The 23,420-nt window shown below is 44.7% G+C and overlaps 1 protein-coding gene across 1 annotated transcript in view; it reads right to left on the bottom strand.

Annotated features, from left to right (window-relative positions):
• Positions 1-9,315: 9,315 nt before the first annotated feature.
• LOC311233017 (insulin receptor substrate 2-like) overlaps positions 9,316-23,420 on the bottom strand; it is a 34,094-nt gene continuing 19,989 nt past the window's right edge. The window contains exon 5 of the mRNA XM_084319871.1: positions 9,316-12,470. Within this exon, the coding sequence (XP_084175997.1) occupies positions 12,466-12,470 (5 nt within the window). The 3' untranslated portion in view covers positions 9,316-12,465. The remainder of the gene's footprint in view (positions 12,471-23,420) is intronic.

The raw sequence follows: 23,420 nt of genomic DNA, 5'->3' as shown, positions 1-23,420 counted from the left end.
GCGGAGGACAGGGAGTTGTGAGCGTATTCAATCCACGGTAGGAAGGCGCTCCAACCAGAGGGATCCTGGGTAGTGACGCAGCAGAGGGCGGACCCTAGGTCTTGGTTGGCCCGTTCCGACTGTTCGTTGGTCTGTGGATGGTACCCGGAGGAGAGGCTGACCGTGGCTCCCAGGGCCCGGCAGAAGGCCTTCCAAACCTGAGAGATAAACTGAGGCCCTCTGTCAGAAACGATTTCCACCGGAATCCCGTGGAGGCGTAAGAGGTTGAACAGGCGACTAGCGGGGAGCGGGGCCCCCGAAAGCAGGTCAATGGCACAGTTGTACAGACGATGGGGTGGCAGGGAGAGAGCATGCTGTTGCTTGGAGGGATAGAGGAAAGGTCAATGGGTTCATTGGGAACGCTGGAATCAGCGACCTCCAGTGGTGGCAGAGCAGACCGCAGGCAGGTGGTGTGGCAGTGGGCGCTCCAGCTAACGACCGAGCCAGTAGGCCAGTTTATCACTGGGTTGTGTCATTTCAACCAGGGCATGCCGAGTACAATAGGGTTATGGGGGGAATTAGTGACGTGGATGCGAATAACCTCGTCGTGATTTCCCGAGAGCAACAGGCGGAGTGGCTTGTGTGATGGGTTATCCGTGAGAGCAACCGCCCATTTAGGCCGTGGGCATTGCGGGGAATAGGCAGCGTGTCGGTAGTAATGTGGAAGCGGGATACGACGCCGGCGTCAATGAGGTTTTCGTCAGCGCCCGAATCGACCAGAGCAGACAGGGGAAGTGACTGGCCGTTCCAACACAGGGTGGCACTGAATTGCATATTGGGACCGGAGCTGGGAACACAATTGAGGCTCGAAGATGCACCCAGCATTACAGTCAAGCCCCGCCGTTTGGGCGAAGCGGCCACAAATCGAGGAAGTGACAGAGCTGGCCGCAATAAATACATGCCCCCGTTTTGAGCCTGTGGAGGCGGTCGTCGGGGTGAAGACGGGACCGGTCAAGTTCCATTGGCTCAGGGGAGTAGTGCTCGGCACGAGCAGCGCACCTGGGGGGAGTAGAGCGAGATGTTTTAGACAACGAGGAGCGGGTGCCCTTCGTCCTTTCACGGCGGCGTTCACGAAGACGCATGTCTAGTTCTCTGGCTAACTCAATTAGCTCGTCCAAGGAATCCGGTTTCTCTTTGGACGCCATTTTGTCTTTATGGACGTCGCTGAGGCCTTGACGGAATGCCTCTCTTAACGGAATGTCATTCCACCCGGAGCCTGCTGCTAGGATACGGAATTTGATGGAGTATTCGCTAACGCTGAGGTGGGCCTGACCGATGTTGAACAAGCCAGCAGAGCTATCCGAGCCACAGGTAGGGTGGTCGAAGACCTTTTGCATGTCGGCGACGTATGCGGAAAACGAATTGCAGAGGGGAGACTGACTGAAATTAAGAGCTGTTGCCCATGCTAACGCAGGACCCTTGAGCAGACCCGACAGGTAAGCGATTTTAGATGTATCACTTTGGTAGGTGTATGGCTGTTGTCCGAATACTAGCGTACATTGAAAAATAAAAGCGCGACATTTTGAGACGTCTCCGTTGTAGCGCTCTGGTGCTGGGGCATGGGGCTCTCTGCACAGGGGTGCGACTGTTTGGGCTGGCTGGGCTGCAATGTATTCATCAAACCGGTTACATCGTTTGTCTCGCTCAGCACGGCTGATAGTCAAAGCGTGAAGTTGGGCAATAGTTTCAGCAAGTGAGCGTGTGTGTTGGTTTACCAACCCGGCGTGTCCGTTGATGATGTTCCGGACCTCTCTCCATTCTCCGGCGTCCTGTGTTGCTGGACTCATCATGTTGGTCTCAGTGTTCTGTTAGGGCAGCGGTGGCGGAGCCCAATAGCAGAACACAGGGAGAGAGAGAATGGAGCATTTTAAGTAGGTTTTAATTCCTTTGGGTACCAAGCAGACAAGGCAGTAGAGAATATACAAGAATGTGCGACTTTGGACGAGTAGTGACTCTTGCTAGAGTTCCTCAGGAATGTCCAGGCAGGTAGTATGTCAGGAGACAGCGTCGGCCGGGAGTGGTGGTCCTGGGCACAGGGAGAACAGAGGTTAGGACATGGCAGGCAGTACAGATAGAGCAGGCAAGGCTAAGTACGTCCTCGTACCTAGGGTAGATAGGATAACACTGAGACAATCAGGAACAGGATCCGCAGGGTTGATATCCAGACCGTTGATGAGCTGACGGCTCTCAGCTGGGCTGATGGGCTGATGACTCTCAGCTGGGCTGATAGATGGCGTCAGAAGCTGCCCATATAAGGGCGTGGAAGTAGGTAGAGAAATGGCGGCTCTCGCCATGATTGTGACAGTAAACAAAACAAAATGTTTCAATATACATATATACAGTATATGTACAGTATATACAATGCAGTAGAGAAGGTAACTGAGTTACAGAAATATACAGTACAGTGTAGAAATGGTGAGGTATAGCTTAGCTTGTGGTGCCACCTTGTGGTGGTGAGGTGCAATGAGGTATGAGATTGATGTGCAAATCTCCTTACCAATAAATATAAAGTGTGTTAGCGTCTAAAGTGGGTAAAGTGGGTGCTACAGTGTGTTGTTTATTTAAAGTGAGTGTGTGCGTGTGGATGTGTGTGCTGTGGGTGTATTTTATGGTTTTTTATTGTTCATTGAGCATCCTGATGGCCTGGGGATAGAAGCTCCTTCTGAGTCTCTCTGTGCTTGCCATGAGACTCCGGTATCGCTTGCCTGACCGCAGCAGTTCAAAGAGGCAGTTGTTTGGGTGGCTGGGGTCTTTGATTATTCTCTTAGCCTTACCCATGCAGCGCTTGTTGTAAATGTCTTGGAGAGTGGGAAGCCCCCCTCCAATTGTGCGATCAGCTGAACAGGCCACTCTCTGTAGTCTGCTACGGTCTTGTGCGGTGCTATTCCCAAACCAGGAGGTGATATTGCCAGTCAGGGTGCTCTCTATTGTGCATGAGTAGAAGTTCTTGAGGATCTTCTGACTCACTTGGAACTTCCTTAGGCGCCTAAGGAAGTAGAGGCGTTGTCGTGCCTTCTTGATAACACTGTTAATGTGTGTGGTCCATGTCAAGTCCTCGCATATGTGGACTCCGAGGTACTTAAAACTGTTCACTCTTTCAACCGGTGCCCCGTCGATGCTGAGGGGGCTGTAGTCCCTGACCCCCGACCTCCTAAAGTCCACAATCATCTCTTTTGTTTTGCTGACATTCAGGGAGAGGCTGTTCTCTTGACACCATCCCGCTAGAACCTTTACCTCTTCCAGGTAGGCCCTCTCGTCGTTTGCAGAGATCAGGCCCACCACTACTGTGTCGTCAGCTAATTAGATGATTGTGTTGTTGTTCCGCTGTGCCACACAGTCATGTGTGTACAGGGAGTAGAGGAGGGGACTCAGAACACAGCCCTGGGGGGCACCTGTGTTGAGGGTGATGGATGAGGAGGTGCAGTTGCCTGCTCTCACCACCTGGGGTCTTCCCGTCAGAAAGTCCAAGACCCACTGGCAGAGGTCATAGTTCAAGCCCAGGTCCCTGAGCTTGGCTACGAGTTTGGAGGGGACTATGGTATTGAATGCTGAGGTGTGATGCTGCTGTGTGCAGCACATGGGCTATGGCGTCCTCCGTGGACCTGTTGGGGCGATATGCAAATTGCAGGGGGTCCAGGTTGATGGGGTGGGAGGAACAGATGTACTGTAGCCCTTCACTAGCTTTTCAAAACACTTCATGGCTATGGAGGTGAGAGCTACAGGGCGGTAGTCGTTGAGGCAAGTGGGCTTGGATTTTTTGGGTACAGGGATAATATAATGGTGGACTTCTTCAGACAGGTGGGGATGACAGCCTGTTCTAAGGACAGGTTAAATATGTCAGTGAATACCGGGGCCAGTTGGTCGGCACAGACTTTTAGGACGCGGCCGGGGATACCGTCCGGTCCTGCTGCCTTCCTGATATTCACTTTCTTAAAGGTCCTCCTCACCTCACCTCCTCATGTAAGAGTAATATATATAGTGGTATACATACACATGTAGAGCTGTGCAGATATAGTGGTATACATACACATGTAGAGCTGTGCAGATATAGTGGTATACATACACAGAGCTGTTAAGATATAGTGGTATACATACACATGTAGAGGGAACATAATTGTACATATATAGTTGTATACATACACATGTAGAGGTGTAGAGATGTAGTGGTATATATTCACATGTAGAGGTGTACATATTTAGTGGTATACACAAAGGTAGAGGTGTACAGATATAGTTGTATACATACATAAGTAGAGGGTGGGTACACTGCTCTACAAAGACAAACCAGAGTACTGCTTTTTGTCTTCATAGACGGTGTCACTGGAATTATGTTGCTAGGGAACCATTTGAACCCAAGTGTATTTCCTGTCAGCTATTGTATTAGCAAACATTGCAACAAGAGATTAAGATTTTGCAAGTCCATTTAGGATGTAACATTGTCAAGTTGAAAGCGCCTGTAGGGCAGTACAGCTCCCCCAGGAAACGTCTGTAGTTGCTTTAGATGTATACCTCGACCATGTGTCTTGACTTGTGTCTCTACATTCCTACAACTCCTGGAGCACCCTCGTGAAATAATTGAGCACCCCCCCCCCCCCCCCCCCATAGCACTGACAAGAGAAGAACCTTCTGGAGTCACCACCGGGTGTGTAACACACAAGCAAGCCAATAAATATTCCTTTTCCATTATTTTCTCTTTACAATTCAGCGGAAGACCTCTATTCTTTTCCTCTCCGGTCTTTCAGTTCCTGAAGATTTGACTCTGGTCCAAAACGAGGCCAGTGATGTAAAAGCTGAGTGAGACAAGCAGTTCAAAGGGGGGTATGGGTGTGTGCGTGTGCGTGTGTAACACTTTGTCCCTGATGTGGTGACACAGGCTGGTTCTTACATAAGGCTGGGTTTCTGCCTGGCAGCAGAGCCCCATGGCCCTCGGTGTGTGTGTGTGTGTGTGTGTGTGTGTGTGTGTGTGTGTGTGTGTGTGTGTGTGTGTGTGTGTGTGTGTGTGTGTGTGTGTGTGTGTGTGTGTGTGTGTGTGTGTGTGTGTGTGTGTGTGTGTGTGTGTGTGTGTGTGTGTGTGTGTGTGTGTGTGTGTGTGTGTGTGTGTGTGTGTGTGTGTGTGTGTGTGTGTGTGTGTGTGTGTGTGTGTGTGTGTGTGTGTGACAACGTTATGAACTAGAGAGATGCCTCAGCTTGCTCCTCATCTCCCTCTCGCACTATTTTGTGTAAATAGATAGATAGATAGATAGATAGATAGATCAATTGTTATGTGTGTATTGTCCTCTGTTGGAGTTTATATATTGTCCTTGGTTGGAGTTGATATATTGTTATGTGTGTATTGTCCTCTGGTGTAGTTTATATAGTGTTCTGTGTGTATTGTCCTCTGGTGTATTTTATATATTCTTCTGTGTGTACTGTCCTGTTTACTAGTTTATAATCGGGGTTTATATAATGCATTGACCTCTTGCACTGATGTGTGATTACTGTATGGCCTTGTACTATGTACTGTATGTAAGTCGTTTTGTGGCAGTTAATTGTTGGTTTGTGTGTCAGACTGCACTGTGTGAGTAGAGAAAGAGTAGCCTATTTTAGTTATTTCTTATTATGTATATTTTGTTGTTGTTGTTTGTTGTCATTAAATAGTTCTTGTAACAACATTTGTTTGATTGATTGATTGATTGAAAACTTTATTAACAGATTGCAGAACGGGTACAATACAGTACGGCTCAATACACACAATTGTTAACTCATTCCGTGCCAATCACGACTATAGTCAGGTTTTAATCGTTATTTATTTTATTAGCGATATCCATTCATTTTCATCCATCCAACCTGATGTTATCATTGGGAATGGGTCTGAGCTCGCAAAAGGGCAAATACCGCCACCTATCGTCTCCCGGATGGTCTTGCACATCATTGGATTGGATTGGCTGGGACTGTGCATAGAAAAAATAAGTCCGGTCCAGGTTTGACTTCTCGGGCATGCAGCTGGATATTGCATTGAGTCCCCCCACTGGGAGCATCGTGGATCATTGTGTTTTGGACTATAACGTTGAATCAATGGACGCGATCGATATTTGGAATGGCGATCAGGAATTGGATTAATCTTTTTGCATGACATCAGATGTGAGGTAAGGCCTTTATGTTACGAATCTTGGGGTAATTAGATGATGTTCCTATCACTGCCATCGGAGCATGTGTGTGTGTGTGTGTGAGATTCACGCCGACCAAAGTACGGAGAAGCGATTTTTCAGACCCCGCTTCTCTTCCTACATGAGGACACATATACTATCGATAATCTAGCATTTATTTGAAAACTATTCATAAATCAGCCGAAAAATTACAACGTGTTTTGTGTATTCCACTAAAGGGCTATTATCGTGTCTTTCTCTGGAATTACTAGAAATCTCCAAAACTATACTCGTATTCAAAACGGTATAAAACGGAAATGTACTGATGAAAAAACAATCCGTTTCGTACATGTTGACTGGAAGCAACTCATTGACGATCACTGTTATTTAGATCTGTTGCTATTATATTTGATATGTTTTATGCACTCGCAAATAAGTCCTATTCTCCATTGGATATAGCGTTGGCACGGAAGGGCCATCAGCAGAGGGCGCTGTTGGCCCGGAATGAGTTAAGGGGATGCAGACCAGAGAAAGACTTTCGTCTTGTTTACATCAGGGTCCCCCATTTTCAATTAATCGTGAATTCATCATGTCGATAAAGTGTATTGATTTGTCCTATTTCCTATTTATAAAACAGAACAAATATTGCTGTGTGTGTGTGTGTGTGTGGTTATTAAAAAATATATAATAATAAAAAAAATAACAGCCATTGCAATAACAAAAAACACCCGACGAGATATTCTGTTTACATAGCAACGTCATAGTGAAATAGGCCAATTGAATTGAAGCGAGAGAGCGTGCGTCAGAGAGAGAGAGAGGGAGCTACAGAGATGATTATGTCCTAATTATGCCTCGCGCGCTGAACCCTGTGGCCCTTTGACCTTGTCTAGCGAGTCCGTGGCTTGACAGGAAGTTATTGGCTCAATATGAGCTTCCTGCGGTCTCCTTCTAGAGAAAGGAGGGGGTGAGGAGATGTAGCGGTGGCCGGAGCGCCTCCCCCAACGAGCCTGCAGTATCCCGTATCGCGCGACACAGAGCTGGGATATTCTTCTAGTTCAAGCCACGTCCAAGGGAACTATAAAAGAAGGAATTGACGTCAGAATACTAGCACTCTATGTTCTGCTTGGTGCCAGCTCTATCGAAGCCTGTATTAAAATGCAAAGAGTGAGAGAGAGAGGGTAGGTGGAGAGGTGTGAGCAAAGTACCAGAGATTCTCTGTGGTTCTCAACCTTGTTTGGGTCAACGCCCCCCTATCTTTATCTCACGGAGGAGATAAAACTGGGAACGAGGTTACCCCTATCTGACTTGTGTGGGGGGGCAACCACCCAATGGTAATTTAATTCCCGGCTCTCAATTATGATTGTTTTCTGTTAATCATGGGTATCTAATCTATGATTATCAGCCATTACGTTTTCTATTTGGCTCAGTTTGTTAGGTCAATTAAGCCTGTCAGTGTTGTGTGTCAAATGAAGGCTTCTAGCAATGGGACCCAATACAATTTTCACCATTATAATAATTTTACCTGGATTCTCATTTGTACTCATTTTACTACCAAGTGTGTATGAATTAAACATTACAAAAGCAAACCCTTTCTTTAATAAAAAAGTGACACTTTGTGAAGTGATTTTGATAGTAGGCTTCTCTCTGGTATACAGTCAAGTTTTTGTCCTGATATTAAAACAGTGATACATAAATCAAATAAACTAGCGCCCCCTTTGAGCATCTCAACGCCCCCCCACCACCTTCTGAACAGCCCCTGGGCCTGGTGGGTGGTACCACTCCTGTTAAGAAACCCCAGCTTAGAGTAACCATGTTTTATTGTGAACGACACACGTGTCCTCTACCAATACCAACTGTAATTCTTTAATTTGGATACATGAGTCGGACTAAGCATATTTCTGGCATAGACCACCGCAACACTTCCGGTATTCTGAAATCATGGGAGAGAGTGGGGGGAGAAAATGAATGAATGTGGATGAGAGCCTTGACATTAAGTGGTTGTAGCTACGGCTGTGGGGGTGCTGGAGACATGATCCAATATACTTTTATACTTCTGAGTCTCCTGAACACGGAGAGACCAATCCCAAGTCGATCGGAACTTTCTCTGCCAAGCTATAGTCACTTTTCGGCACCTACTCCTCCCTCAGGTAAGAGTCTATTGGATTATGTCTCCAGCACCCCCACACCCGTAGCTACAACCACTTACGTCAAGGCTCTCTCATCCACATTCATTAAATTTAATTAATACAGTAGTCTATATAACTTTATAATACTTCAGTTAGTCCTTCATGTCCTATGTGTGCAACTGTGCACACAGAGGTAAAAATAGGAACACTTAAAAACAAAAAAAGTAGTTAATTACAATTACTCTGATTACTATACTATAGTAGTTACACAACTCCCTCAAGTACTTTTAAACTTTTACTTGAGTTTTATTTTATGATTATTATAACTTCAGTAATAGATATTTTAGTACTCTTTCCAGCTGTGTGTGTGTGTGCTCGCACGTGCATTCATGTGTATACATCCAATCGGCACATCCGGGTACTGTGGCTTTTGTCGTGGCATTTATGCCGTTGTGAAAAGTTAGGCTTGATCCGTTTTCAGGCTCCTTCAGTCTCTATGGTGTTTCTCCATTCAGCTGCAGGATATTTCCTCATCTCCCTACCTGGACATTTAATATCACTTGTGAACTCGCTTATGAATGAAGTGACTTGAAAGAACACGCCAACATTTTGGGAAATTAGCTTATTGTCTTCTCCAGAGAGAGACAAGAAGATAGATACCAGTTTCCTCTCTGTGCGTTCAGTAGAAAGCCATCTGGCTGCACGGTAGCCTAGCTTAGCACAATAAATGGAAGCGGACATGGCCGGTTAGCCTAGGCATTGTCCAACTAACACCTCTCCCGAAGGCTAACCGGTCATGTCCGCTTTCATTCATTGTGCTAAGCTAGGCGAACATGCAGCCAGATAGCTTTCTACGAGGTAATGACTATTTCTGGACATTGATAGTCCTTGGTGTGATTTATATCCCTAAGGTCGTAGTTTATGAACAAATGCTGTGTAATCCCTGTTTATTCCTCAAGTTGCCCCCCCTCACATGTACGGTAGGTCATGTCTTACAAATGAAAACAACGGCCAGACAAAAGGTGTACCTCTTTAAATAAATTCATTTTTATTTCTGTAGGTTGCTATCCATAATCAATACAGACAAAAGCAATACTTTAACTACCAGATATTTAAATCATCATCATCATCATCACCTCATGAGCATTACAATAAAGAGCATATTGAACTATTTACAATGGAAGACACATTCGAACCCGGGATCTAAGACCAATAGAGATAGAGAGAGAGAACTGTGGAACAAAATATCAAAACCAGAATTTCCAGTGGCAAAACAAAAATAGAAATCGGCAGAAATGTTGATATAAAAAGCAAGATAGCTTTCCTTTCTTCACTCACACGCACAAAAAAGGTACAATGTGTTGAAGCAACGGTACGTTTTGGTTCCACTGTTGTAAACTAGATCTTAATATTCTTATCTCGGTATTGCATCTGCCATCCGGGTAAAGTGTATCGACAAGGCGAGGAGATCCTCTAGAATAATAAAATAGAGCGCAAGTATTTTTTCGTAAAATGTTTTAAAGTCACAGTAACTGTGAGGGAGAGAAGCCTACAATATATACTGTACAATCCAAAAGCAAACCCCCCCCCCCTACCCACCCTTATCTGAAAAACTGGTAGCCAAAGAGTTTACACAGGAATATCGTTTGCAACAAGGGTAAAATCTAAGTATTCTATGCGTAGTAATTCAATAACTTTTGCAGTTAAACTTCTTTTCTGTATGTACACAATTTACACATTCAGGACTTTTGAAAACAAATAAGATACATCTTATATACCGTGTAGTACTATCCCCCCACACACAGGCTGCTCCGCGATACATTCACACATGGTTTGTGTGTGTGTGTGTGTGTTATACAATCCACGCTTAACCGGGTTGTTGGACTCGAGTTAAGAACATCACAGATGAACCGTTAACTACAGTGGGACACGCTTGACGAGTGTGTCCGTTAACTACAGTGGGACACACTTGACGGGTGTGTCCGTTAACTACAGTGGGACACACTTGACGGGTGTGTCCGTTAACTACAGTGGGACACACTGATGGGTGTGTCCGTTAACTACAGTGGGACACACTGATGGGTGTGTCCGTTAACTACAGTGGGACACACTGATGGGTGTGTCCGTTCAGTGTGGCGTGTATTTCCCCCGCGCTCGTATCCAGCACTCTAACTGTTGCAAGCACCACCCGCCTCACCGCCTTTGGGCTCACTTTCCGTTTCAGTTCAGCAAGGTGACTTTTCTTTTAACTGGTTGTTGATTAGGGGCAGGAATCACTAATGTGGCCTCACAATACAGTATAGTAATAGTAATCACAATACAGCCCTTTGATAATATTGTGATTTAAATTTAATTTCTATGTTTTATGTTCTGGGATACCTTGGTTTTCATTTGGTCGCAGTAAAAATAAATACTGAAGAAATATCCCTTTGGGGACAGAAGATTATACTTGTAGAGTACAAAGATTATACTTGTAGACAAAGCCGCACACAAATGACTAGACTTCAAGACGCTTCACCATTTTTGTTTACAATTTTTACAATGTAATAATTTGTTACATTTTGTTTAACTAAGTTAGGAAAGTAATGTTTTAAGTCAAGCCTGATGTTGCACAAAATAATAATTTTAGTCTCTTCCACACAGTGAGGCATACAGCTTATTAATTGAACAATGGGTATCGGATCGGTACTCGGTATCGGCCGATACCCAAAGCCCAGGTATCGGTATCGGGACAGAAAAAGTCGGATCGGTGCATCCCTATCCGTAAGTAACCTTGAAATGTGAATATATATATATCACAACACTCAACGTCATACTGGGAGTTCAATATCACTGGGTACTGATCCTCCATTGGCTATTATTGTTCCTCATTGACGTAAACATTGGCCGTCTCGACTGAACTGAACAGGAAACATGCCGACCCGCGCCTAGACCCGATTTGTCGAGAAGATTTTTGTACCGTCCAATGATATCACAGCGATGAGGCCTGTGTTGAGGGAAAATAAACAAGCAGGCTCATAGATTGAAGGTAGGAGTGTGAGAGGTTTACAGGTGCATGGGCTCACGTGACGTGACTGGAATTGTGGGAGATGAAGTGCATTCAGAAGCTTGGGAGGAGGGGGATTCTGGGTAAAAATACATGCATAACTCTTTTTTCAAAGACATTTAGGAACAAGATCTCTTTTTTTAACACTTGCATATCATTTCAATGTCATGGGGTAAATTCTACTATCATTTAACAGTATATCATCCACTCAAAAATATTTAATATAAACTAGGTTAGAATAAATAATAATTAAGAAAATACTTTTAATGTCAAATGCAATCAATCGGATCTCGAGGCGCCTCGCTGTACAAGTTGGAAATAATATCACTCTTCTTTTCTTGGTAGATTAGCCTTTTTTTCTTTTTTGACTTTCCACAAGATAGAGATGTGGATTCCGAACAGGACATAATATAATATAATATTTCATCTTGTATTTAATAGAAAACAAAAGGACAGTATAGACATTAAGGCATCAAGGTTGGTCATATGAAACATTCTTTCAAAATAAATAAAGATATCTCATCTAAATATTTATTTATGTATATATATATATATATATATAATATAATAATATATAATAATATAATATATATATATTTAAATCCTGCCAGGCTAAATCCAGGTGAGGTAGGGAAATGTTTCGGTAGCGGTAGGTTCCAATCGATTGGCTTGGTCGTACACGGTATCAAAACATAAACGCGTGTGACGCAGACGCTACACATGTCGTATCGCAAGTGGGTACATTTATATAGAGGAGTACCTCAGGGATCCTTTGCTCAGAAAACGGGTGAAATGAAGAGAGCCAGGCGCGCGCGCACACACACACACACACACACACACACACACACACACACACACACACACACACACACACACACACACACACACGTCCTCGTCCCTTGGGTTGTTTTCCAACATGCATAGAGTTGACGTTCTGGATGCTTGACAAAGGTACGCTTTGTACTACGTGTGTGCGGAGTGTCTGTGGAGTGTCTGTGGAGTGCGAGTGTGTGTCTGTGAAGTGTACAGGAGCGTCCACAGAAACCAGGAAACCGCTCGGAAAAGGACGGGGGGGGGGGTCCAGCAGCGGGTCCACCGCACACTCCGACCTCCGGCCCGCCTCCGACGTTCAGTCTGAGAGAAGAAAGAGAGAGAGAGAGAAACGAGGGGTTAATGTCTTCTGAAATTCATTTATTCAAAACCTTTATTTTAGATCATCACCCTCGTTCACAGGGGCTGGGTATCGGCACCGATCACCCGACTCAAAATGTGGTTCATTGCATAACCAGAAGATGTCGTCTGGTGAACTGGGCTTCAGTTTTTTTTCCAACTGCAAATTATGTCCCCAATGGAAAACTTCTGTTCCCGTTTGATCTAATAAGATAACATTTTCAGTCTGTTCACCTCACTACCAGTAATTTGTTATTGCAGCGAAATGGGATAGAAAAGGGGCGACAGTGGCTCAGGTGTTAGAGCAGTCGTCTGGTAATCCGGTGGTTCCGGTTCGATTCCCGCTCCTCCCAGGCAGCGTGTCGAAGGTTGTCCTTGAGCAAGACACTTAACCCCTAATTGCTCCCGATGTGCAGGTTGGCACCTTGCATGGCCGCCTCCGCCATTGGTGTGTGAATGTGTGCGTGAGTGAGTGAATGGGTAAATGTGAGGAACAAATTGTAAAGCGCCCCCCCCCCCCCCCCCCCCCCCCCCCCCCCCCCCCTATAGTCCAGTACACTGTCTTCCACCCTGGCGTCGGAGGCAGCAGGCATAAGGAGCGTTTCAACGCAGCGTTAACTGCATTACGCGGTCGAGTTCCAGAAGGAGCTCAGCAGATTCATTTGTGACACAAATAACAAAGAAAACAAAAACTGACTGAGAGCGAGAACACCTTGGGCAGCAGGAACACGGTGACGGAGTCCAGTGCGTCACATACAATGTTATTCTCTCTCTCTATCTCCCAGAGTGTCTCTCTCCCTTTCTTTCTTTCTTTCTTTCTTTCTTTCTTTCTTTCTTTCTTTCTTTCTTTCTTTCTTTCTTTCTTTCTTTCTTTCTTCTTCTCTCTCTCTGTGTGTTGTGTGGAGATCCAGTGTATGACCTCTGACCTTCTGTTCCTGTTCTGTGCACTAGCTAGCTAGCTAGCTAGCTCCTAGCATGGCCTCTCCGTCTGAATGAAGGTATACCATCTAGACTCCACCCCCACCTTACAACACCCCAGGGCTCCTCCCTCTGTCCTTTTCTTACATACAAAAACATAATGCGTGCGCGCGCACACACACAGTCACACACACACACACACCTTCCTATTTTATAGCCACAGAAACACTAGAGATTCAAGGTAGGGCTGGGCGATTAATCCAATTTCAATTACGATTGTGGCTTCCCACAATCATGAAAACACGATAATCAAGATAAAACTATTATTGTGCCGCATGCCAGGTTGCTCTCATTGTGTCTTGTGTTGTAAATGCAGCACACCCTTCCTTCACATCAGTGTACTCCGCCCCTCCCCCCAAGGCCAAACAGTAGTTTCAGCTCGTGTTGAGAGGGGAGGAGGGAGCCTCTGTGAATTTGTCCCAGTTATTTTGAAACGTCTATGGTAACAGAAAGGCAGCCTTTGGTCGAGAAGAACATTATATGATGTTCTCAAATCAACGAGTGATTGTGTTTAATAATTGTGATTTCAATATCAGTCAAAATAATTGTGATTATCAGGTATCAGACTGATATCAGGTGAGAGGGTATCAGCTATCAGTAGAATTTCTCCAAAACTGGTACAAGGAGCCACGTGTGACATGTTAGAAATCAAAACAAAGAGACTTGCTTTTATGTATTTTTGGCACATTAAAAAGAAAGTTAGCTCTCTATAATGGATTCTATATTCCAACTATTGTTTAACGACTACTTAGACTAATGGTCTGAGTTAGGCCTGCCGCGATAAGCAATAAATCGATGAATTGCCGCGATAATTAAAATGAATGCAATGATTTTGACGGGCGCGATTAATTGCTATTTGCGCGTTTGTTTTAATGAGGCGGACCCAGTGCCCCTTGTCAGTCACTGTCCGTGTTGGGAGGCGGGCCGCTGGCTTTACTACAGAGCACAGCACAGGAGCTCCGTGGGGCTAACGTTACCCCTCATTGTGTCTATTCTACTAGCATTAACGTTACTCATACAAACAGAGTAAACAGTTTTCAATCAATCAATCAATAACAACATTAACGAGACCCTCGTTGTGTCTATTCTGCTAACGCTAACGTTACCTCTCATTGTGTCTATTCTACAAGCGTTAACGTTAGCTAGGCTGTCTATGCTAACGTTAACGAGCATTAGGCTAACAAGCTGTAACGTTACCAGTTGCGTCTATTTGCTAACGTTAGCATTAGGTAATAACCGGTTTAAAATGGATGGTGATTACCTCACGTTGTGTCTATTCTACTAGCATTAACGTTACTCATACAAACAATCAATAGCGAGTTATATTGATCACGCTATGTACGATAGCCATGCTAAAACGCTAGCACAACATTAGCACCTAACCTAACAACAAGCCTTAACAAGTCAGCGATCTTTTTGCGAGACTAAACTCTCCGCTCGGTGGCAAATTGTGTTGATGTCGGTTTTGTTTAATCAATAAATGAGGCAGAATACACAGTGACTGTATCCTTTGTTTATTGCACTTGTGCCTGCTGCAAACATAATGATTATGAAATCCTAGAGACGCGTCTCTATTCAGTGGTCTGCAGTGTTTCACGTGACTTTTCTGGTACCCAAAAAGTACCTGATAATCACAACAATACTTCCGGTCCGGTCGGTGGGCTTCAAAATAAAAGTCTTAAACACCGGAAAAGACGGAGCGGTGGGCTTCAAAATAAAAGTTTTGGGAAATAAATTTCTCCAAAAAAAAAATTCTCTAACCGGTCGCAATAATATCGCTTATCGCGATATTTTCGGGGGCAATTAATCGCCCAGCAAAATGTGTTATCGTGGCAGGCCTAGTCTGAGTCGATACTGTTCAGTAGAAGAGTCATCGAGCGTATTGGTATTCAGTCAGAGGATTGAATAAACAACCACACACACACACACACACACACACACACACACACACACACACACACACACACACACACACACACACACACACACACACACACACACACACACACACACACACACACACACACACACACACACACACACACACACACACACACACACACACACACACACACACACACACACACACACACACACACACACACACACACTTCAGTGGACAACTCCAGTTGCAGCTTCCAAGCTGGGCAGTTCCTCTACACTAGAACTCCCCCGGGATCAATATTCAACCAGGGAAAATGGTTGTGTGTGTGGGGGGGGGGGGGGGGGGGGGGGGGATTCTGTTCCAGGGGTATTTCTCATACTAAGGTTGCCATGGTGATGTGGAATTTCCCATGATTAATAAGCTCATGACAACACCGGTATTACCGGTGACACCGGACATTTTTATAAAATGACGCTCAATATCTGTGGAACGCTTACGTTGTGCAGCTACGTTTATCCGCTGGGTCTGTCTGTGTCTGTGACACGTATCCATTTGTTGGACAGACAGAGTTGATGTTTTTGAATAGATTCTACTGTTTTTACCAAATAGTTCTAATTGTAATATAGAACAATACGATTCATATATTCCGTAAAACTTCTATCCGTTCATTGATGGATCAAGCTGCAGCCTTATTTAGTGCATTGCGCAAACATACTGTTGCTGGTCTCGACTGGTCCTCTGAGCTCCTCTCCAGTCGAGCTTTCGCTGCTCATCTGTACTTCACTTCTAGAGGTTAAATCCGAAAGATTGCCAAATCCTCTGCCATCGTGTGTAACCTGTCATGACATCTCTAGAGCCTTCTTTCTCTTCTTTGCGTGAAGTTAAATCTACTCTAAAAGTGAAAGTGAAACTTAAGCTACTCTCATCTGCTGTCCGCGCAGACACTTTCAGTTTATAATGTTGTCTGACTAAGTATAGTCAGACAACATTTGTAAGTCGCTTTGGATAAAAGCGTCAGCTAAATGACTAAATGTAAACATGCTTAATATTTTACAAATTAAGAGTTTTTTTTATTTTATGAACATGAGCACTGATGTGCGAAAATTAACTAAATGGGTTTTATTTTTAAAAATAAAATAAAGAAAACAGCATACACCGGTGGACAAGTAATGTACCTGGTGGAGCCAGAACACAGAGTAACACCAGTATCACCGACTACCACGGCAAGCCTACCTGATACCTCTGATTTTGAGGACATTGACGAGAAGCAGAGGTCTAGGATGGCTGTGAAGGGGTTTCCTTATCCTGCTTATTACACAGCTACCAAAGCCATTGGTCATTTGACAGGAAATATAGATAAAAAAAAGTTTACATTTTACAACGTTTTCGTTATTGTCCACAGTGGTCATTAACCGCAGAATGCGTTCATTCATTGACCAATCAAAATAGAATATTCAACAATGCCATGTAATTAACAGTATATACAGTGCAGCTCAATAAATTTGAATATTGTGGAAAAGTCAGCAGTCTTCCCCATGACTGTGTAGCTCTCTGAACCAGACAGTTTAAAGGCTCAGGAAACCTCAGCAGGTGTTTCAGTTAATGTTCTGATTAGCGTGTGTCTAATATATTGAACTTTTTCACAATATTCCAATTTTATGACATACAGAATTTTGGGTTTTCATTAGCTGTAAGCAATAATTATCAAAGTTATAATAACAAATAAAGGCTTGAAATATTTCACTTTGTGTGTAATGAATCTATAATATATATATATGTTTCACTTTCTGAATAAAATTACTGAAATAAATAGGGATGCCCCGATCACGTTTTTTGCCACCGATACCGATCACCGATCGTCGTGAGCCATATCGGCCGATACCAATCCGATACCGATTGTTTTTGATTAAAAAGAAATTAAAAATTATTTTATATAAATTTTTTTTAATTTTTTTTAATAAAATATATATATTATATAATTAGACTTGTACTTGTATTATCTGCGAGACATCGCCACCACGCAACAAGTCAAAATGCTCGCTATCTGCAAACAGCTCCACTGTCTGTGTGTACTCTAGTAGCCTCCAGCTCCAAAAAGGATTCTCCGGCGCTGCAGCGGGACCCTATTGGTAACGTTATGCTTTGGTCATTTCACATTCAGCAAGCCCTCAGCTCGAATACGCATTAAATCAATGTTATAAGACATTGATATCAAGAGCTATCTGTAGCTACTGCTAGCCGGCTAGATGACGTTAAGACAGAACTTTAGTTCAATGGGACATTTCGTTTTGAACAGTAAACTAACGTCAGCTGACGCAAGCTAACGCAAGCTAACGGAGGTATGAACATGGACTACTAGACTTTCTGGATCATTTGTTGATATCAGGAGCTATCGGTAGCTAGCCGGCTAAATACCGTTAGACAATGCCTACTAAACGTGAATAGTTGACTGGGTAATTTTGTTTAAACAGTAACGATAGCTAGGTAGCTAACGTTAGCGCAGGTCGAATGCACTACAGACTCGAGCAGAGGAGTCGCACCTCTTTGTTTACAAACTCTACACGGGGGCGGGCGGGGCTAGGGAGGAGGAGCAGCGGCAGTTTGCAGGTCGTGTGTGTCTGAGACAGACAGCGAGTGAGAGGTTTCCGCGATCGGCGAATATGACTCATTATCGGAATTCACAGATTGCATATTTATACTGAGTATCGGCCGATAACGATCGGTGGCCGATCGATCGGGGCATCCCTAGAAATAAATGGACCTTTCCACGATATTCTACTTCATTGAGCTGCACCTGTATATATATAATATGTATGTGTGTGTGTGTGTGTGTGTGTGTGTGTGTGTGTGTGTGTGTGTGGTGGACGGGTTGGACAGTCGGCGTGGAGCTCGCCTTGAGCCAGCTGGGCTAATCCTGGACTAATCCTATTGCTGTAACGTTTCAGAGGCCATGGTGGGGTGTGTGTGTGTGTGTGTGTGTTTGTGTGCTCGTGTGTGTGTGTTTGTGTGAGTGTGTATGTGTGTTTGTGTGCGTGTGTGTGTGCGTGTTTGTGTGCGTGTGTGTGTGTGTGCCTGGGGTGGATTGTCGGGAGAGCGAGCCCTTTCTGCCAAGAAGCTCGAGGGTGGTCCACAACATCTATATACAGTAATTACATAATCTCGCATCCAGAGAGATTGGAGGGGTCTGTGGGAGATGGTGTGTGTGTGTGTGGGGGGAGGGGGTGTTGGTGCGTTGCTATGGTCACACAGCAGAATAACAGCCGCAAAGGAAGAGAGGTGACAAACTGTACTACTGTATACAGTATCTAACCATATTCCATGTATGTGAGAGAGAGAGAGAGAGAGAGAGAGAGAGAGATAGAGAGAGAGATTGTTTTGACACTGGCTTTGGCAATGTAAACGTTCCCATGTCAATAAAGCCCCTTTGAATTTAAATTGAGATGAGAGAGATGAGAGACAGAGAGGTGAGAGACAGAGAGATGACAGATATGAGAGATGAAAGAGAGAGAAAATGAGAGAGAGAGAGAGAGAGAGAGAGAGAGAGAGGGGGACCACAGGCAGTATATTAGAAGATACGGCCCTTTCGGTCACTGCTTCAGAAGGAGAGGGATGGGTTGGATGAGAGAGAGAGGGAGAGATAGAGCAGTACGAGAAAGAAAAAGAACATTGCAGCCCACTGGTATGACCCTTTTCCTTGTGGGTGCATAGTGTGCAATTGAGAGAATGAGAGTACAGAACGTGTGCAGGACATGGAAGTGGCCATATGTATGTGTGTGTGTGTGTGTGTGTGTGTGTGTGTGTGTGTGTGTGTGTGTGTGTGTGTGTGTGTGTGTGTGTGTGTGTGTGTGTGTGTGTGTGTGTGTGTGTGTGTGTGTGTGTGTGTGTGTGTGTGTGTGTGTGTGTGTGTGTGTGTGTGTGTGTGTGTGTGTGTGTGTGTGTGTGTGTGTGTGTGTGTGTGAGGGGGTGGGTGGGATGCTGTCACGCCAAGCTAAAGGAGAGGAGGAAGGCTTTACTGGGAGGCACAGGGGAGGGGTGGAGGAGGTGTTCCGCTGGCCGCTGGTTGGCTAAAGGACCGCAGAGGCCAGCGAGCCATCTGGGTTCTTCCAGGAACCGGTGTGTCTGTCCAGAGGTCCAGCGGCTTAGGGACAGTGGCAGGATGGCCACCTAGGCCTTGTCCAGACGAAGACGGATCCGATCTTTTTCAGTTTCATTTCGTTTTTTTTATTTCAAAAAGGTTTTCAGTAAAACAAAATTGTCTCAAGAAATAAGTGCGTGCCACAAATGTACAAAATAAAAGTCTTTCCTGTTTTAGACATTGCTCTTTTATTTTAGAAACCCCCCGACCAGAATTGTTATCGTTGTTTTTCGCTAGCAGAACAACTTGTGTCGTCCGGTTCTGTGCTTTTGAGCCAACGCTAGTTTTCCAAAGGAGAGGAGAGAGAACCGCGGCTCACATGGGCAAAATGCAGCTACAGGCAATCGATGATGAGGAGGAAGAGAGCTGATTTTAATTGGCAGGATAGAATAGAATAGAATAGAAATACTTTTATTATCCCGTGGGAAATTAGACACTGCAAATCGCTCAACATTTAAACATTTAGACAGGACAGGTCACAAATTAGAATAATAACACAAATCAAATCAAGTTGCCTAGGATAAGAGTAGAGTAAAATAAAATAGGATAAAATGAAATGAAATAATATATACAGAAATAAATACAGTAAGAATATACTGAGCATACTGAGCATGGGGTAAACAATTGTCAATATAATTATAATTATAATTTAAATCTAAATCTAACTAAATGAAATGAAATATGAACTATATATTCCAGTATTCAGTGTAACTAGGTGCAGTATGCTTTAGGTAGTGTATTGTCCTCCTTGGGTTCCAATAAGACTTAGATCAATGTCTGGCAGCCGTCGCTGCCCCCTGTTGTGGAGCCTGGAGGCCGCTAGTCGCGTCCTCCTGCCACTATTGAGCTGCCGCTCTGTGCTCAGTGATGCAGTGAGGCACAGTGATGCATTATATAGTCTGATGGCTGTTGGAATGAAGGACTGTGCCGTTCAGTGCTGCATTTGGGTAGTGTGAGCCTAGCACTGAACATGCTCCTCCTGTCAGCCAAGTCTGTGTATAGTGGATGGGTGGGGTTTTCCCTGATGGCCTGGAGCTTAGCGAGGCTCCTCCTCTCCGCCACCCTCGCTAGAGAGTCCAGCTCAACCCCAACCACGCTGCTGGCCTTCCTGACCAGCTTATCCAGCCTGGTTGTGTCCACTGCTCTCAGTCCGCTGCCCCAGCAGGTCACAGCGTACAAGAAGGCGCCCGCCACCACCGACTCATAAAACATCCTCAACATGCTTGTACAGACATTGAAGGATCTCAGCCTTCTGAGGAAGTAGAGTCGGAGGAGACAGAGCGTGTCAGAGCGTGTCAAAGCTGTATATAATATGGTGCGTCGTAGGTGTAACGGAGGTACCGCAGTCTATCCACAGTCACGAGGGACAGTAAGTGAAGTGGCTGTGGACGTTAAGCGGTACTGCAAGTAAACTCACTCCCCAGAGGCATCCAGACCCAATAGCAAGAAGTGAATTCACCTCTTGGTACAGTGGTCTGCGATGTCGCCCGTGGTGCGGGAGACCGGGGTTCAACTCCCACTCAGGGCGATCCCTTAACAGGGGTCTAATCGAAATAAACAACACAGTAAGATCACACCGGCTACACGTGGTGCCGATAGATCCGGATGCCCTGGGTGGAGTGAGTTTAGGGGGGTGAGTGTAACGGAGGTACCGCAGTCTATCCACAGTCACGAGGGACAGTAAGTGAAGTGGCTGTGGACGTTAAGCGGTACTGCAAGTAAACTCACTCCCCAGAGGCATCCAGACCCAATAGCAAGAAGTGAATTCACCTCTTGGTACAGTGGTCTGCGATGTCACGCGCGGTGCGGGAGACCGGGGTTCAACTCCCACTCAGGGCGATCCCTTAACAGGGGTCTAATCGAAATAAACACAACGCAGTAAGATCACACCGGCTACATAGGCACGAACTACCTGTTGTATTAAATTAATTGATTGATGTTTAACTTGTCCCTGTGTCCAGTCGTTTTCGACTAGCCCCACCCGTTCACTGTAAACAATGATGCATGTAATTGTATTAACATTACTTTGTGTTGTAGCTATGTTAATAAATTCTGAAGGGCATTAACGTTAACGTTAGTTGGGTATGTTAGCTAGTATGATAGTCCAGACAAACAAAGCTATTTAGTTAGCTTGCTAGCTATCGTTGGTATAGCTATTTAGCTAATGTTGATAGCATTGAACAGCATCAATACTATTTACTAAATTATGGAGGCTTTTTAATCGTCAAGGTAAGAGAGGATTTGTCATGATCAACTGAAGGCGTATGCTATGGAACAGTCTATGTGCTTGCTTGGCTACTTAGCTAGCTTACTTGGGTTTTTAGAAAAAGGCCCGCTATGTGACGCTAATCTCTAGCTAGTATCGTATCGTGTATTTCATCACAGTAGCCTCCCGGTGTTTAATAAACACTTCTAGCCAGGACATATCTGGACATATAAGACATATATGTATCATGTTTATTTTGGCTGGGTTTGTGCATGCAGATTAACTCATTCTGCGCCATCGCTTAATGTGTTAGAGGGCGCTATTACGACAGCGCTGTAAGTCAATGGGGCGCTTTGTTCACTTGCGAGTGCTTAAAATATATCTTATATTAAAGCTATGGGTCTAATACACCCGTCGATTGTCAGTGAGTTGCTTCCAGTCAACATCCACGTACATCCTCGTACATTTCCGTTTTATACCGTTTTGAATATGAATAGTTTGGGTGCTTCAGAGTAATTCCAGGAAAAGACGCGATAATAGCCCTTTAGTGGAATACACTAAACACGTTGACATTTTTCGCCTGATTATCGAATCTTCCTGAAATCAATGCTAGATCATAATTATTATCCTTCCTCATGCAAGAATGAAAAGAGCCCTGGACCGCAGGGCTCCCCCGCCACCTCCTCCCACCCAACGGCACACAGCCACACACACACACACAGAGACAGCGTCGATCAGGGTAGAAAGAAATATCAGATCAACGCAAGATTTTTTCCATAGTGTTCTTACCTGGTATCTGATGTAATGCAAAAGAAATAATCCAATTATCTGATCGCCATTCCAAATACTGCTCGTGGAGGTCCGTCCCACATTACAGAGCGTTACACAGGAACGGGCGGGCGGGGTTACTGTTCCACGCCATTGTTGTAAAGCCCTGCCTCGTCTGAGTATTTAAACCCCGTCCGCACGGCTCAGATCAGCCCTGAAAAGAAACTACGCCATTTTTAATAGAGTGCAATACCTGCTGGAAGGCGTAGGCGGTGGTATTTGCCCTTTTGCGAGCTCAGACCCATTCCCAAATGATAACATCAGGCTGGATAGATGAAAATGAATAGATATAGCTAATAAAAGAAATAACGATTAAAACCCGACTTTTCTCGTGAATGACGCTGAACGGTTGGCGAGTTAACCCGACTTTTCTCGTGATTGGCGCTGAATGAGTTAAGGGAGAGGTGGGCTATCGCGTCAACGGTTCAGAAAAGATGCGTATAGGCTTGTAAAGACGGGTACGCAAGGGTGGCGTTGATTGATTGATTGAGTCTTCAGATTTGTCCGCTCTGGGACCCGTTCTCAGAAAATAGCGCATTCAGGCTCCCAGAACGCGGTTCCGTGTGGACGAAAGGTGCATAGTCATACAATAAAATACTTTGACGGATACAACCGAAATCGTCTTCGTCTGGACATGGCCCTAGACTGCTACGTCACTACAAAATGGCCGCTACTTTATTACAAAATGACCGATACGTCACCAGTACGTCATTACAAAACGACCAGTACGTCACCAGTACGTCACTACAAAACGACCGGCCACACAGCGAATGAGATTTGGAACCCCTTTCAAAATCGGTGGCCATTGTAGCTGTGATGTAAAGTTTTTTTTAAGTCGGTTTTAAAAAATGCTGCATTCCTGTTAGCAGCAGCTAATGTTAT

This window comes from Notolepis coatsorum, assembly GCF_963971535.1.
Source record: "Notolepis coatsorum genome assembly, chromosome: 1".
Classification (NCBI taxonomy): Eukaryota; Metazoa; Chordata; class Actinopteri; order Aulopiformes; family Paralepididae; genus Notolepis; species Notolepis coatsorum.
Note: the sequence above shows the minus strand (reverse complement) of the source record. Positions and strands in the feature narration are given on the sequence as shown.